This window comes from Trypanosoma theileri, assembly GCF_002087225.1.
Source record: "Trypanosoma theileri isolate Edinburgh chromosome Unknown TM35_Tth_18_V1, whole genome shotgun sequence".
In the NCBI taxonomy this organism is placed as follows: domain Eukaryota; phylum Euglenozoa; class Kinetoplastea; order Trypanosomatida; family Trypanosomatidae; genus Trypanosoma; species Trypanosoma theileri.
The window spans coordinates 446,658-463,524 of NW_021639860.1; the positions used below are offsets into that span (position 1 = coordinate 446,658).

Genomic DNA, 16,867 nt, shown 5'->3' on the forward strand with positions numbered 1-16,867 from the left:
TTTTTTTTTTTCTTTTTTTTTCCTCTTCATACGTTTTTTTTTCCCCTTTCATTTTGCTTTGCCAACCGTCGGTTCCTGTTTCTCCTGTGAGTTAGTGATTCTGTCTCATTATTTTCGTTATTTTTCGTTTTCTTTTTTTTATCCCATTCTTTATTTTTTCGTTCTTCTTTCCATTTTCCAGAATAATGACAATTCCAGAAGCCCAATTTACTTAAACTCACATCTTTCTTTCTTTCTTTTTCCTCTCTTTCCCTCCCACCAGTTCATGAGCCCTGTCTGCACGGTCCTCTCGTACACTGTCTCTTTTCTTTCTTCCTCCTCCTTTTCTTCTCTCTGTGTCTACATCTCGTGATGAACCCGCAGTAGCAGTCCTCTTACTCGTTGCGCTGTCGTGTCATTCTCTTTTCTTTTCTCCAAAAAAAAAAAAAAAAGAAACAAGGAAAAAAAAATAAAATAATAATAATAATAATAACCTCAATCTCTTCTCTGGTTGTCTATATTTTTTTTCTACACTACATTACCGACGCTGGACCATGGCTCGACGAGAAGTAGCGCTGACGGTGCTATTATTGTGACTCGTATTATTGCTATTTCCGTGGATACTCTGGTTACTGCCGCTGTTGCCGTTGACACTACCACTACTACCAACTCCTCCACCTCCTCCTCCTTGTCGAAGTTGAAGTTGTGCTGGCTGTGTGCCAATGTAGTGATGTGCGTGTTCATCACGTGGCCCAAAGTACTTCTGCGCCCGCAGTTGAGTTTCATCGGAGATAATACACCGTCCCAACTTCGCCATCACACGTGAACCTGCAGAAAGCGGCCAAGAGCCCTCTGCCGGGTCATTCTTCAATGTAATGTACAACTCTGCAACCAGCAACATTTCACGAGTCTCACGCTCAGCCCCATCACTAACAAGAGAGAGAAGATCTAAATTGTCTTCCACAAACGCTGTCATATCTCTGCATAACTCTGCGTGTAAAATGGCACTTAGAACTTCAGGTGCTACCAAAGGTGAGCGTAGTCGTGGTGAGCCACGTAAAGTATCAAACAATCGCTCTTTTGACGGCGTACCAGTAAGCAACGCACAAAAAACATCAATCTCAACACTAGCGAGACGTACATCGGGAAAATTTACTGTATTAAGTTCATAATCATGCTTACGGTTTGTATTATGATAGTGAACAACATGAAGCGGACGGTAACGCACAAAGTTAGTTGCTTCATCACTTGGCCTCCACTGAGGTTGTTGTTGTTGTTGTTGTTGTTGCTGCGCTACAGTGGTTGATCCTGCTGTGTTGGTAGCGCCTGATGTCAGTGTGTTCATCTGTCGCGCCACATCACGGAGGTATAATCGAACAGCGGGGGTATCATTTTCCAACAGATACTCCAGTCCCTCATTCAGTAATCCCTCATCCAGTACCTCACGAGCCGCATCGCTGCATATCATCTCTGTCCAGTACCTAAAGAGAGCGAGATCCTCGTGCAGCTTCTCCCGCACAGCGTGAACAAAGACAGACATGGCAATACGGCGCAACTCTGCCCGAAGTGTTAGTTTATGATAACGGTTAAGAGCGGCAAGGAAAGCACCATAAACTGCGCGGTCCCGTACTGCCTTTACAACCCTTAGGCAGCGCTCGGTCCACACTTCCACCACCGCCGTGACACTCACAAAATTGTTCATAATTTCCTCTGTTACCTCATCCACGCTGTGGCTTGAGAGAGATACGTTCTGCATATAGCGGGCTACGTTCTCAGTGGTTGCCATTTGTTTTACAGCTGAATCACTTGAACTTCCGACGGAATTCACTGAAGCACCTAGCGTCACACTGCCGTGGCGGGAAGCTGCACTGCGAGGGGCTGGAATGGGCTTACCGCCCACATACACCGGTGGCTTGGTTTTTGGTGACATGTCAGTTGATGCCGTCATTGGATTTCGTCCACTAGTGGATGCAAAAGAACTCTCTTCACTCGAAAGACCAAGAGGTCGTACAGAAACAGAGCTATTACCCACTCGTCTTGACTCTGAAAGACCCTGTGGTTGTTGTTGTTGTAGTGGCTGCGGTTGTGGAGTTGGAGTTGGAGATGGAGATGGGGATGGCTGTATTGGTAAGGAAGATGATGATGGTGGTGGTGGTGACCGTTGTTGTTGTTGTTGTTGTTGTTGTTGTTGTGCTGCTGCTGCTGGTGGTGGTGGTGATGATGATGAGGATGATGGTTGTGGTCGTGGAGTTGATTGTGGTGTAGGATGAAGTGATTGTGATGATGGTGATGGCTTTTCCAGCACAGATTGTTGTTGTTGTTGTTGTTGTTGCTGCTGCTCTTGTCGTGATGCTGCTAAAGCGGCGTTTCGTTCTGCCAATATCTTATGAAGTCTCTCAATGACGGAAAGGAGAAGAAATCTAATGCGGGGCACAGGGTGATATGTAGTCCAATATTCCAAAAGTTTAGTGTATTCTGGTAACATTGCTGACCCTAATGCGGTGTGGAAGAAAACATTATCAACAATAGCGAGTAGTGTAATCGTTTCATCCATTTGTGCTTCTGTTGGTTTATAAGGCGGTGGGATGCGAATTCCTTCACGACGGTACAACCCAGCGCAGGCTGTAACGAGAATATCCTCAATCACCTTTTCAGTGACAATATGCCGCAGGTAGAGTTGACCAACAAACTGTACAATACCGCAGACACGATCACGTCTCTCCTTAAAACTTTCCTCTGCAAATTGTGTGGTGCGGTCCTCACCGCCCTGTTCTGCACGTTCTATGTTCTGCTCTTCCAACTGTCGAAATTCAGCTTGACAGCGGTGGAGGAGTTGTTGCCGTAGACGGTATTCGAGGCTTTGTGCCTTATCACCTATTATTTTCTGTCCCTCCGGCACCTTACAGAGTGCCGCAACTAAGTCAGCGTATGAACTGGAAAAGTGCTGCTCCCTCACCGCTTTTGTGAAAAATACATTAACAATCTTTGCCAATGTAGCATCATTCGCCTCAGGGATAGGTAGCCGCAAAAGTTCATTCTTCACTTCACGGTATTTTTCAGCGTCGTTTGATACCCTGTTAAGGATAGAGATAACAAGATGATGAAGTTCTTTCCGCTCCACCCCACCAAAGAGACCACGTTGACGACCAAGTGCAGTTGAAACAGTGATGGGTGCATCTCGTCGATCTTCCCATAATTCTTTCAGGGCATCAAATGTTCGGGAATTATATTGTGATCCACCACCGCCTTTAGGTTTTGTAGATCCTCCCGTCGATGGTGCTGAAGGTGCAGTGGAAACAGTTGCAGTATGTGGAGGAGCTTCAGCTACTGCTTTCGCAACAGTTTCACAGAGATCCTTAAGAAATACGGCAATTTTCTCCGGGCATTGATTCACTACATGTCTTTTTCGCTTCATAGCAAGTGGTGTGATTTCTGGATCATAGGGAATGCAAATAGCGCCAGTGGTAGTAGTAGTAGTAGTAGTAGTAGTAGTAGTAGTAGTAGTAGTAGTAGTATTGGTATTGGTATTAGTGAGAGTAGCAATGGGAGTAGGAGTGTTGGTAGAATTACTAGTAGCAGGACTTACATCTGTAACAGGCCCGCGTTCTGTGGAAGTACCAAAACCATTTCTCGCGTTCACATTTGACGGAATAATTTTTTTCAAATTTGACCCCAAATTTTTTGACGGTTGTTGGTGTTGTTGTTGATCTTCCTGCTGCAAAATGATGTCAACCGTCTGTGTGCCAGTACTAATCATCTCTGGGGTTTGTCTCATGATAGTTTTGCATTGTGGAGTCTTTTTAAAGCATTCAAATTTTTCTCGGGCAGCGTATAAAGCATCCACAAATGAGGACGGTAAACTACGTCTATATGCAGCGCGTGTCAGACTACCTGGCACAGAGCTGGTACGTTGTGGTTTCCTCACCCTGGCAGCTGCAAGTGGCTCCATTCAAAGGTGAGTTTGTGTATTTGCTCGCTGGATAAGACGATCCTATCGTCTAATAATTTTTTTTTTGTTTACAGTTATCACACAAGTAAACAAAGATAAAGGGCATATCATGGTATAAATGGTAAGATGTTGTGTTGCATTGAGACGATGACAATGCACAAAACAAGAAAGAAAAAAAGAGATACCCCACCCGCCCGACCAAAACAAGAAAAAAAAAAAGAAAAAAAGAACAAAAAGAAAAAAAAGTTAAGAAAATTATTTTTGAAATCTACAGTAGCATAAAGTGCATAATAGAAAATTATGCATACAAAATTTAACCCCAGATGAAAGGGAAAAAGAAAAAAAAAAAATATAGTGACAAAGGAATTCAACTTGCATTCTTTATTTTATCCTGTACATATATTGCAATCAAACTACACACAAAATTTACACTCACACCCCCAGAATGACGTAAATATATATCGCATTTGCATATATCTAATGGTGATGAGTTGGGAAACTTTATCAACTCCTTTCTTTCTTTCTCCTCCATTTTCCCATTCCGTGAGTTGTAAGCATAAATTCCTAGAAACACTGACGAAGAACAGCAGCGACACCACACTCATCATAGTCAGCCCGCGTAACCCAAAAATCTTGAAACGTTGGTAGTGATGCCAGAATAGATCCACCAACGAAGGCGGCATTGCGGCGCTCTGAACTTGCAGTAATGACGGGATCGCCATCGGTGTGAGTAACGAGCTCCGTTTCGAGTCGTTCTGGGAGCCCTTGTAGACGTGAGGTACCTCCTGCGAGATGTATACCGGCATACATTCCTGGGACTAAATCACGATCGCACTTCGCGATAGAGTCTGCGATGAGTTTGTGCAATGTGGATGGAACGGCGACGTTGGTGCTGTTTGCGTTGGTGTGGGTGGTGGGGAGCCGCTCGACGGCCTCTATCGCCGCGGGGTCCGCCGGCGGGGGGCGGAGGTCGGGGTCGAAGAACAACTCCGCGGGGACGAGGCGGTTGGGGCCGAGCGTCACGACTGTTCCGTCCGGCAGCCGGTGGGTGACGTCGCGCCGGACCCCGCCGGCCTCCTCGGCGCCGTTCCGCAGACTCGCGAAGACGGCGGCGCTCGGGCACGTCTCGCAGTACTTCTCCTTCAGATACTTCCAGATGTCGACGTGGTGGCTGGGGTGGACGAGGGCGGGGAGGGGCGGCTCGGTGTCCATCATGTAATTCGTGAGGAACCGCCCACCGTAGGGGAGGGCATGGATGGCATGAAATAACGGGAAACCCTGAAATACAGGAACCACGTGAGAGGCATCGTGGCCCATCTCCACACACACACCCGTGCAAGTACCCTCCGCATATAAAGAAAGAACAGGACTTGGGGCAAAATAGAGAGAAGTAACGGAGTGTTTTTCTATTAATATTTCCGCCAATCGTTCTCGCTGTGCCCGTGGCACAAGCGCCTTTTCTGTTAACAATAATGGAGTATGCAGATCCTTTGAACCTAGCAGTAACACCTCCTCCAAATGATGCAACAATATCTCCATTGCATCCCAATCCAACTCTCCATCCACTACAACAGGGGAAACAACCTCTTTATCACGGCAATCGTATGCCTTTTTCAGACACAACGCAGACCCTTCTCCACTTCCTTTTACAACACAAGTGGGTTCATCAAGGCGAGGTGTGTCATCGCCAGCAAAGCCAACTCGGGTGGTACAACTCCCAATATCTACAATAGCAGCCTGACGGTGCACTACAGAAACTTCATCAGGTAACGGTACATTCGAAAGTATCTTGGCAGTATTCTCCGCAATACGCATTTTTGTACTTTATATATTTTTTTCGCTCCCTCTGAAGCGAAACAAATTCTCTCTTTTTTACTTGTGTTTTTTGTTTTTGTTTTTACATCCAGAAATATACATCCACAAGAATAATGGGAGAAAAAAAAAATGAAGGCAAAGCAAGAGTTCAACCGTTGAAAAAAAAAAAAATGAAAAACAATATAAAACGATAAAAAAAAAAAAAAAACAATGACAAGAGTATTGAATTCACTCCACTTGTTCATTTCATTTCTTTTATACATTCAGCAACATGATTTCTTTTCAAAATAAAAAGGAGGTTCAAAAAAGCAAAAAAAAAAAAAACAGGCAAAGACAAATTGAAAAACAAAAAAAAAAGAATGGCAAATAAATAGGAAGAAGAAGAAGAGTTATCACCTTTTTCTATCCTCTTTCTTGCCATTTTTTTTTTCTTCCAATTAGTCTAACAATACATACTTTCATCTACTACAATAAAATATATGTCTTTCTTTCTCTCTCCCTCTCAGTCCTCCTTTTTTTTTCCTTTCCACTGTACTTCCCACAATGTAGTCACATACTCATAGAAGCATATAATGATGTATAATATATACATATATATATATATATATATATGTATATACGTATATGTATATATATGTAGGCATATCTTCATCCCCTTTTTCCTAGCGGTGACAAAGTGTGTCTGCCATAGATTGTTCCTCTTTTGTATAAGGACGGAAATCACGCTTGGTGATACTCAGATAATCTCGTTCTAGCGGCGGCAGTGGCTCTACATATGGATGAACTCGTTGCATATGAGAGTAATTGTATTGCTTTGTTGAAGTCGCTAGGGAAGTGTTAAGTGCGTCTTGCACCAAAAGTGGTTTTGTAATGGCAAGTGGATCACCATTGGGTCCCCATTCGCGATGTGTTTCACTCATCGTTGGTCGTGCAGGCGCATCCGCATCCCACTCACGCAACATATACAACTCAAACTGTTCATCCACCGCAATTTCCGGACTTACAGCAGCGTAGAAGGCAATAAACTCCTCCAGACTCACACCATCATTACCACTAGTCTTCTCACTCTTAGTAGTAGTATTCTTATAGCTACTTCCCATAGGATGATGAAGAAGAGGTTTCTCTGTTTGTGCGGTAGAGAAGGTGGCTGTCAAATCCGCTCGAGTCCCAGTGCGTGCATATCGATCCTGCAGTTCTGTTCGCGGCACTTCACCCTTTTCATTCTTTGGCAACACTTCCCACGCACGCAGTATCGCCTTGTGCCGCCGTTCATTCAATCCAGTGAGGTGCCGCACAAAGCGAGTGGAGGTGATGTAGCCATCCCGGTCGTCGTCGAAGGCGGCACACACGTAGGCGGTCTCACTCTCACTGAGCCGCACACCAAAGTCCTGCAGTAATTCCATGAAGAGTTTACGAGTGACGCCCTTCTCCCCACGGGCGTGTTGCTCCTCCTCCAACTCGCGGAACTCACGCAGGAGCGCGACCACAGCGCCGGGGCCTCCGCAGCCAGCGCGGCGTACAGACCCCTTCACGGAGAGAAACACACAGTCCTCCCGCGGGTTATTGGTGTCGCTGGATAACATGGCGGCTTCTAGAAATAACGGAGGGGTGAAATTCAGCAATCACGCAACACAGACAGTACGTTAAATAATAGTAGTGACCTTTTGCCTAATAAAGAAGAAGAAGAAGGATGGTGAAATCAATATTATATGTATATATATATATATATATATATATATAACGAAAGAAGAAAAAGAAAAAAAAAGAAAAAGAAAAAAAAAAATACAAAAATGGTATTTCAAGCTAAGGTTCAAAAGATTGCGTGGTGTAAACATACACTTCAAGTTAATGACATCATGATATAAATACTCTCTTCAGTCATACATATAAAAAAAAAAACCACATGGAATACAAAAGCAACAAGGTTAAGAAAAAAAAAAAAAAACAATTATCATTAGAAATAATTAATGCAGCAAATTCCCAAAGAAGAACCAAAAAAAAAAATAAAGAGCTTCTTTATTTTTACTGTGAACAAGAACATAACAAAAAAAAAAAAAACAGTTATTGTGAAGATAAACATATAGAATTCTGGTGTTGCCCTCTCTTTTCTTTCCATCTCTATTAAGAGATACACAGCACATGCTCCTCCATGGGAGAATGATAATTATACCAACAATCACGATAACGTGCAGCGCGTGGATCCTGCAGTAAGTTTACAACATTTTCTTCACTTTCATAATAGTGAATGTTATTGTGCCAAAATGCCACAAACTCTTTTATTAACAAACATAACGAAACATCACAACATAAATTACCATCCTCACCTTTCTGTTGAGGATGATAAAAAATAAGATCATCACTCTCATAAAGGTTAGAATCAGAGTTCTGAAAAGTTAAACTACTACCAACACAAGAAGAACAGGATAAGACATCATCCATTTCATCTTCTGGGCTCCAAGGTCTCATACCGTTAAAGAATGGCTGTACTAAAGCCCCACGACCACTAAAAAACTCATCTGCAATAAAAGAAGAATACCTATCATCTATAAGAAGTGAGGTGGCAGGAAGTGGGGAAACACTCAACGGTTTCTTCCGCTCATTCCCACATGTACAATGTGTACCACCAAAAACAAAAGCAAACCGTTCTCGCATGAATGGCTGCAACACTTGTTCTGCTATAGCGTTTGCATATGAGGATGTATTCCGTGTAAACAATCCCACCTGTACTTTCACACGTGATGTGTTTAACGCCCCATCCAGCAGTTGTAAGAACTCCCGCAGGTGTGGGCGGAGAGTGATGGTGCAGGCCCGCAGACACTGACCGCGTTCGGCTTCACGATAGCGTAGTGTCTGCTGCTGGGCGAGTGTAGTGGTGGACGTGAATGGAAAGACCGCAGAGAAACGATTACATGCGGAGAGAAGTGTGTTGTCGATATCAAATATGAGGAAGAGCGGTAGAGGACGACCAACACTCATTCGTCGCCGCACAGTTTGTCTTGAAAAAATAAATAAAGAAAAAAGAAAAGAAAAACCATCATGAGCACATTAGAAGAAATAAAGTGAACACCATAATAATAATAATAATAATAATAATAATAATAATAATAATAATAATAATAACCAATGTTACTCATCTCAATTTCACTTCTTGGAAACGCATTCGAATTCCACACAATAAGAAACTATTCAAAGTCATCTGAGTAGTATGGATCTTCATTGTCATTTCCTTTTTCGTTATTGTCTAACTTTTGTGGCGGCACGTTTTCGCCATCTAACCATATGGGAATCTTTTCATTTGCCTTATCTCCATTATTTTCTACCAATGATGTTTTGCATTCAATTTGAATAGCGTCTACAGCAGCCAAAAGTGCTTCTCTCGCACTGAGTTCTCGCGCAGAAAACACTGTTCTGCATGGATCTACATACTGTACCTTTTTTATCTCCATTTCTTTTTCTTTTTCATTCTCTTTCTTCTTCCTGTTTTTTTTCTTGTTTTTCTTTTTCTTTCGTCGTCCTTTCCCTTCGCTATCATGTTCCGTAGAGAATATTGGTGGATCGGAAAAAGAAGGCTCTTCCTCTTGCATAATGCGTTCCTCCATCTCTTTACTAAATAGGAGCAACTCTGGCGAATTATTGATATGGTCATCAGAGTTTGTAGAATCTTTATTGGATGAATGGTCATTTTGTCTTTTCTCTGTGAGAACGCTTAAGATATCGCGTACGTCATCGTTTAGTTCTGCGAATAGTTTAGGCTCTGCACACTGCACAAGTTCTCGCAGTTGTTTAAGTAAATCTTCGCGTTGTGCCTTTGCCCGGCGGAGATCCTCCACGAGGGACTCCTGCTCCTCCACCTCCCGCCTCAGTTCTTCAATAGACATCATGAACAAATATTGGCACTCTCTACAATGTATGTATGGATATAGATATCGCTCTGTATATAAATATGGAATACACAGAGTAAGAGAGGAAAAGGTCTATCGCCGATTCAAAGTATTAATACATATATCAATATTATCTTGAAAAGGGGGTTGAAAGTATACCCTCACAAAATCTCCGTAAAGTGAAAACAAATCACAGACGGAGTAAATTAAGAAGGGAGGGGGGAAAGGAAGGTAAACACAGCAAAACAAAAGAAGAACAAAAAAAAAAAAAATAAACCAAATCTTGCAACATTGCAAAATAAAAACAAAGAATACATAAAAAAAAAAAAGAGAAGTGAAAGAAATTTGCACAAGATATATATATATATATATATATCCCTCTCCTCCCATATGGTCACATGATATGGTAGCTACACCACCGTTTAATCTTTTGTTTTTTCTTTCACACTCCAGCTTTTGTTTTTCTCCCCTTTCCTTCTCTTTTCTTTCTTCTTCCGCTTTTTTTTTCTCTTTTTTTCTTCTTTTCATTTTTCTTTTTTTTTCGTTCTTATTTCGTTCCCCTTATCCCTCCTTCTCCTTTTCCTCACTTAGCCATAAAGAGCAGATACTGCAAGAGTGGTCTACATCGCACGTGGTGTGCCTCCTTAAACACCAGCAGCATCTCATCAGCGGTGGCGCAGCGCTCCACGAGTGGGGCCCGGTACACAAAGAGACTCGCCGCCAATAATGGCAACAGCCACAAGGCACTCGGCCTGCAAGTCCCTTCGCGCCGCTCCGCCAGACTTTCATCCACCGGCAATGAGAGCGCCGCGATATCACTAAACATTTCCTCTACATGATAAGAAAGAATAAGATCCCAAAAACTCAGCAACTCCGCCGGTTCCAACACTTCTGTAAAGGCAGAGAGAATCCATGGAATGGCTAAACGCAGCGGTGGATAGCGAAGAGTGCGGGTGGCGTGAAGACACGCTGCTGCCGCAAAACGTGTGGTCAATGCTTCAAACACCCAACAACACTGCAGTAACTCCGGTGTGGGTCCTTGAATACGGGACCACAACTGTCCAAAGAAGGCAGACACCAATTCATACTGCTCTACAGTGTCCCCTGTCACGTAGCAGAGAGGTGCAATGAGCATTGTGGAATTTCGAAGAGGAAAAAAACCACTAGGAGGTGTTCTCAGGATTTGTTTTTGTTGTTGTTTTTGTTGTTGTTGTTGTTGTTGTTGTTGTTGTTGAGTATTCTCATCCATAGAGTCTTCTAGGAACACCAAATAGGATTCCACCTGTTGCTGTGGACGACCCAACTGGCGTAATGTATTCCCCAAACGTACATCTGGTATACTCTTATCGAGAACAAGTGAAATTCCCAAGAGTTCTGTCTCATCAGAAAAAATGAAATATCTATCATTATTACCCACAGACTGTAAATTGTCTATCTTCACTATAGCTTGCAAGAGTTTTGCTGTAGACTCTTGACTTTTTGTAGAATAACTGTGGTGTAATCGACGTTTAACTTTATCACGACAGTATTTTGTAGCGAAGGTAAGATTTCCCGCAACAAAGTCTCCATGTTGATTCGCCTGTAGTTCCCCACGTCCTCCAAAGAGTGATACCCCATCAGTTGCCGTGAGGGGGAGTTGTAAAGCTCTTGCGTACAGTAATCGTCGCAATGAGGGACTCACAGTTCCCCGCAGGGCCTTTGCAATCGTCTCTGGTGTACCACCGTGCTGCAGAAACTCATGAAGATTCACTTCCGCATCATGCAGAGATGGTTCTGTGTATGCTGTGGCTTTTGGGGATCCGTTGGATGGATGTAAGGCGGCGAAGTAGTGTCGCAGTGTAGTGAGACTCGGGGCGAGTGCCTCATGCTGTATGAGTAACTCTTGAATAGGGGCGCGGAATACCGTTAAGAGACCAAAGGCATCAATGGCATCATTGCAGGAATCCGCATTAATAAGCCGCAGTGTGTGCAGCAGTTTCTCCGTAGCGTTACTGTTAACACCAGCAAGCAGTATATTATAAAGCTGCATTGCTGACCATTCTACATCTTCACTATCGGTATCGTCATTCATATTCTTGTTATTGTCATTCCCATTCTTATTATTATTACTATTATTATTCTCACCGTGTCGCACTTCACGCTTTAGTGCATTCACACGAGTGGATAATAACTCTCCCCACTGCCGCCGTGACTCTTCGAGAAGGGTATGCAAGAGCATACAGCATGACTCTGTAGATTTGTTACTGTTTAATGTGTCGCCCGCCGCAGTGGCCCGTCGACGTGCACGGACCAATTCAATATCCCGCCGTTCTAAGAGAGAATAACGTCTCGAATCCCATTCTGAGTTCTGTTTCTTAATAATCATAGAAAGTGCGCTTTGCATCTTATCAGGCGTGAGCGGTCCAGTGTACTCCATCCCACTCTGGCCATTACTATTCCCATGACTGCCGCTACTGCCCTCACGTGTTGTTCCAACCGAATTCGGCTCATTACGCATGGCAGCATTACACAACTCACGCTGTAAAATATGAGTGATGTTGTCTGTACTTCCATGCAGTCCTTTCATCGCTCCACCCGTGCGCCTCTCGCCACCGGCGGAGTTTTGCGGCCGCGGAAGTGTAGATGTTAACGTTGATGAGGTGCAGCGCGGGCCATTGCGTTGCAGGGGGCGTACATCCCCCATACTCGCAGCCGAGTTCGCCGTAGTATTATTATTATTATTATTGTTATTATTATTACTAGTACTGCTAGCAGCAGGAACAGGAGAAGCAGCAGAAGGAGAAGTCACCGGTCTTCCCGCAAACGGACGTCCAAAAGACATATTTGAAAAAAGGGATTCAATACAAGATGTAAACAGGAGTTACTTCGCTTTCTTTTTTTTTTCTTTTCTTCTTTATCCTTCAAGAATATTATATATATATTGTATATTATATACAATATATGTATAAGAATCAGTTTCTGTGAACAGATACGGGGCGGCGAGGTTTTTCTCCAACGCTAAACTTGAGAAATGTGAAAAAAAAAAAAAAAAAAAAAAGATTCATAAATAAAAACAATAAAATGTAAAGCACAGGAAACAGGGGCAACATTGAGGTGTACTTAACATCCTTCAATGTCTTTAACCACAACGTCTACTGGCATATCTGCAGAACACGAAATAACGATAACAGCAAAGGAGATTGTATCACAAATCTCCACACACTTGAACACGTACCAAAAAAAAGAGAAAATGAAGCACATTAACAAATAAGAATACGACAGACTCAAGAAGAAATAGAAGAAACATAATAATAATAATCATAATATACCCCCACTCATTCGCTCTCCCTCTCAACAGTCTGTTCAATCACACATAAAGCTATAGACGAGAAAAGAAAAAATACTTATGTTTCTTTTTTTCTTTTTTTCTCTCTCTTCCTCTTCTTCTCTTATTCTTCTCAGAACCCTTGCACTTCATAGTACTTTCTTCTCACTATTTATCCATACAGTCACTATCATTCACTGGGCAAGACGTTTTGCCTCCGCAATCATTTCTTTCAGTGTCACCAATAAGTCTTCCGCTTGTGCGGGTGTACAAGCGACCGTCGCCAGTTGTTCTTCCTTCTCTTCACACTCCACTCCCTCATTGGCGGCCGTCTTCTTCTTCTTTATATTACAGCCGTTGCCAGTGAACTGAAACTCAAAAAGAGGTTTCGATGGTGTTATGGGAGTACGTGTACGATCCCCTAACTCATGCGATAAAGACCACGAGAGACCTGTTAATTGAGGCAAGAATGAGGGATGTGTTTGTACACTCATGTTGTTTTTCTGCAGCGCATCCACAGCTCCCTCAAAGGCATCAGAAAGCACAATGGCCTTTTGGTTTTGTATGGGTAGAGAGAGAAGTGCCTCACGAAATGTAACCGCATCATATTGAAATCGAACAGCCTCAGAATAAAGGCATGCAACAGCATCCAACATCTCTGGTGTGTCTGTTCTTGTTGATTCTGTTTTTGTTGTTGTCGTTGATGATGATGATGGGTTAAATGTATTATTATTATTATTATTATTATTATTATTATTATTATTATTATTATTGCCTTGAAATGAGGAAAGCACGAACTGTGTCACTTGTGTTAATTGGTCTACTTGAGCTGCATTGATGGCCTGAATTAAGGTTGGGGTGAGGTAGAGCATCAAACAGGAATTCCCCACTCACTTACTTACTTCTCCAGTACAGCGAATATATACGCCAGACAAAGAAAAGCTAACATATCGTTATTTTTATTTTTTATTTTTTGTAAAAAGGCATATATATATATATATCAAAACAAAAAAAAAAAACGCAAAAAAAAAAAAAATTAGGCCCCAATTTATATTGTTTGCACCACCCAACATCATAACCACCTCAAGCAACAATAGCAACAAGAACAAATTTACTTCTCTATCTCTCCCTCCAAAGATGTATAAAAGAAATAAAAACACACCCGTTAATTTCATCATGTTTGCTTTGTCCCATCATTTTGTCTGTATTTTGATATTTTATCTTCTCTTTTCCACAAATACACACACAAACACATTCTTTCTCTCATTCACTCTGAAAAAGAGAGAGAGACACACACACACAATCACTATTCCAACGATTCATTCGTTAAAGACTTCTTCTTTTCTTCTCCTGTTGTACTAGATTATACCATCGCTGCGGCTCTGCTGGGCGTAACTCCAACACAAAACTATACCGCACTTTTTCATTTTCACCGCCGGTGGCCCAATCGGCCCGGACGCGGTGGAGAACCGCCGGAATGGCGTTATTCGACAACACCCGCATCATTTCCCCACACAATACGATGGTGTCATCTTCTTCTCTCTGTGAAGTGGGCGCCGTCCACCCGGGCAGCGATTCCACTAAATTGTGTTTATCGGTATTATCATAACAGTAATTCCCCGGCCGGCCCGGCAGTGATGGCAGTGATTCCTGCAGATTCACCTCCAGCCCCGGCGCGGATGCCTTCAAGAGAAGTGTACACAGGCCGGGATCATAATGCGGTCGACAACCCACACCGCAGTTGTAGCGCCAAATGCGAAAGACAGAACGTCTTCTAATGTTATGAAGAAACTCCGCGCGGGCAATGGGCGGGATGTGTGGATGCGACAACGCCTGTTGGGCAAACTGCATGGCCGCCGCTTCAAGGCCGCGAGAGATGTGCAGTACTGACGGAGGAATAATATCCTGCCGTGGGAGTGTCTCTTTGTCTACATTACACAGACGGTGAAGTCGTACGGATAATTCTATTTTTGCTGGCGGGGCATTTGAAGTGTTTTGTCGTCGACTCACGTGAAAGAGAGGCGAGACACGATCAAAGAGGGCGTGTTCATCTAATGCACGGAATGCCGCCGTTACCTCTTTACGTGAAAAGAGTGAACAGAATGATACAGGTGGAACCGTTATTGTTGTTGTTGTTACTCTATTTCTCCTCTCGGATTTAAATAAATATTATGTTTATGTATATTATAATGTATATTTATGGTGTATACAGTAACACACATGTACACACACACACACAAACACAAACACAGAAAATCCTGTACGACTCTACACCAGTCTTTTTGGTGCTATGGATCACAACAAAATGAAATTAAAAAAAAAAAAAAAGAGAGAGAAAGAGAGATTAGAAGCAGTCATTTCATTTCATATTTTATAAACCATTGTCTTCCTAAATAAATAAAGAAGAATAACTCCCATTTTCACTATAACTTTTTTTTTTTACTATTCGCATAGTCGTCCTTCGATAACACTGGGAGTCCAAAGAGAAAGAGAGGTATATATAAACACAATGTGTGTGTAGAGAATATATATTTTTTGTACAACAGAAAACACCCCCCTTTATCCCATTATCACACAAAACAACTATTCAAAAATAGAATGAAACATGTTATTTTGTCGACAAATGTATGGACCATACTCTTCATACTCTTTCTTTGTTTTCGTTATGCTGGCAAACTCTGGACTTGACCCTAACATACTTCCCCCATACCACACAGCATATCTCTGTCGTTCATGTGATACCACATTTACTTCATATGAAATCTGCCGATTGGGATCTCCGGATGCGGCCATATATTTTTTCGCCCGACGATCCACAATAGCTCGCAAGTCTTTTTGTAATCTTTTATCAAACTTTGGAAACATAGTAGTTCCTCCAGAAAGGACAATATTACGATAAAGTGGACGTCGACAATCGATAGGACATGCCCATACGGCTTGATCAATTACTTCTGGTAATGGTACAGTCCATTCACTACTAAATATTTCTGGGTGAAAGAAAACCTCCGGTCCAAGGAATTTTTCATACCCCACATCCACTGTATAGGTTTGTCCAGTTTTACTATTCACATCATGATGTTTAGTGATGTACTTGGGAAGGTTTTGATCATATGTATTAAATTCTTTTGCAATATCACGAGCAATATAGCAATACTGTTCCTTTATACGTTGTGCTAGTAGAAGGGCATCATCGGGTGGAACGGGTTCCCCACGTTCACGGAGTCTCTCTAAAACAAAGTTCGTGATATCTCTTCCAGCGAGTGGAATATGATGAATAGCTTGATTCATTACAAATCCATCTACAATGGGAATAACATGTGTTACTCCCGCACCGGAGTCAATGACGATTCCAGTATCATTTCCAGCCACGCCGAGTTCCTGCGATTTGCCGGATGTCCATGAGGCCCGCAGTGCGAGTGCGCCTTGCACGGCAATGTGTAATTGTTTAACACCAAATGTCTCAAACATCACTTCAGCGGTGTACTCTCGATTCTCTGGTGGATTGGCCGGTGGTTCTGTGAGAATAAATCCGTGTTCCTCTGGCTCCACTCGCAGATATTTATATATACAGTGTTGCCACATACGCTCCATCTTATCCCAATCCTGCACAATGCCGTGTTTGATGGGATACGATATACTGCAGGACCCGGCCCGTGCGGCGGCCTCTTCTCCAATGTAAAAGTCAAGATCATCAAATACATCATTAGATCGTCGTCTGGCCGCTTCATTATCGGCATACACAGAAGGTATAATGTATGTTGGCTCCTCATTGCCGGCGTAGCCCATCTTGGTATAGCCCGTACCATTGTCAATAACCACAACTGGGTACGACATTACTTTCTAAAGAGGAATGGGAAACAGAGAACCCCAGCGAAAGTAACAGAAACAATCCAATAATAATAATAATAATAATAATAATAATAATAATAATAATAATAA

The 16,867-nt window shown here is 42.6% G+C and overlaps 9 protein-coding genes across 9 annotated transcripts; all 9 read right to left on the minus strand.

Moving 5' to 3' along the window:
- Nucleotides 1-517: 517 nt before the first annotated feature.
- TM35_000182480 (putative eukaryotic initiation factor 4a) lies at nt 518-3,928 on the minus strand (the record flags this gene model as incomplete). Its single annotated transcript, XM_029026561.1, has 1 exon — nt 518-3,928. One exon carries the CDS (start codon nt 3,926-3,928, stop codon nt 518-520), a length of 3,411 nt encoding a protein of 1,136 aa, XP_028882257.1.
- A 564-nt stretch (nt 3,929-4,492) lies between these two features.
- Nucleotides 4,493-5,743, minus strand: TM35_000182490 (actin-like protein; the record flags this gene model as incomplete). The annotated part of the gene is made up of 1 exon (XM_029026562.1): nt 4,493-5,743. One exon carries the CDS (start codon nt 5,741-5,743, stop codon nt 4,493-4,495), a length of 1,251 nt encoding a protein of 416 aa, XP_028882258.1.
- A 662-nt stretch (nt 5,744-6,405) lies between these two features.
- Nucleotides 6,406-7,326, minus strand: TM35_000182500 (uncharacterized protein; the record flags this gene model as incomplete). Its single annotated transcript, XM_029026563.1, has 1 exon — nt 6,406-7,326. One exon carries the CDS (start codon nt 7,324-7,326, stop codon nt 6,406-6,408), a length of 921 nt encoding a protein of 306 aa, XP_028882259.1.
- A 538-nt stretch (nt 7,327-7,864) lies between these two features.
- TM35_000182510 (uncharacterized protein) lies at nt 7,865-8,719 on the minus strand (the record flags this gene model as incomplete). The annotated part of the gene is made up of 1 exon (XM_029026564.1): nt 7,865-8,719. The coding sequence occupies one exon, from the start codon at nt 8,717-8,719 to the stop codon at nt 7,865-7,867; it is 855 nt and encodes a 284-aa protein (XP_028882260.1).
- Nucleotides 8,720-8,925: 206 nt separating this feature from the next.
- On the minus strand, nt 8,926-9,624 carry TM35_000182520 (uncharacterized protein; the record flags this gene model as incomplete). The annotated part of the gene is made up of 1 exon (XM_029026565.1): nt 8,926-9,624. The coding sequence occupies one exon, from the start codon at nt 9,622-9,624 to the stop codon at nt 8,926-8,928; it is 699 nt and encodes a 232-aa protein (XP_028882261.1).
- Nucleotides 9,625-10,207: 583 nt separating this feature from the next.
- On the minus strand, nt 10,208-12,445 carry TM35_000182530 (TBC1 domain family, member 19; the record flags this gene model as incomplete). The annotated part of the gene is made up of 1 exon (XM_029026566.1): nt 10,208-12,445. One exon carries the CDS (start codon nt 12,443-12,445, stop codon nt 10,208-10,210), a length of 2,238 nt encoding a protein of 745 aa, XP_028882262.1.
- Nucleotides 12,446-13,122: 677 nt separating this feature from the next.
- On the minus strand, nt 13,123-13,800 carry TM35_000182540 (uncharacterized protein; the record flags this gene model as incomplete). Its single annotated transcript, XM_029026567.1, has 1 exon — nt 13,123-13,800. The coding sequence occupies one exon, from the start codon at nt 13,798-13,800 to the stop codon at nt 13,123-13,125; it is 678 nt and encodes a 225-aa protein (XP_028882263.1).
- Nucleotides 13,801-14,254: 454 nt separating this feature from the next.
- Nucleotides 14,255-14,779, minus strand: TM35_000182550 (uncharacterized protein; the record flags this gene model as incomplete). Its single annotated transcript, XM_029026568.1, has 1 exon — nt 14,255-14,779. The coding sequence occupies one exon, from the start codon at nt 14,777-14,779 to the stop codon at nt 14,255-14,257; it is 525 nt and encodes a 174-aa protein (XP_028882264.1).
- Nucleotides 14,780-15,511: 732 nt separating this feature from the next.
- Nucleotides 15,512-16,762, minus strand: TM35_000182560 (actin-related protein 3; the record flags this gene model as incomplete). The annotated part of the gene is made up of 1 exon (XM_029026569.1): nt 15,512-16,762. The coding sequence occupies one exon, from the start codon at nt 16,760-16,762 to the stop codon at nt 15,512-15,514; it is 1,251 nt and encodes a 416-aa protein (XP_028882265.1).
- Between the last annotated feature and the right edge of the window lie 105 nt (nt 16,763-16,867).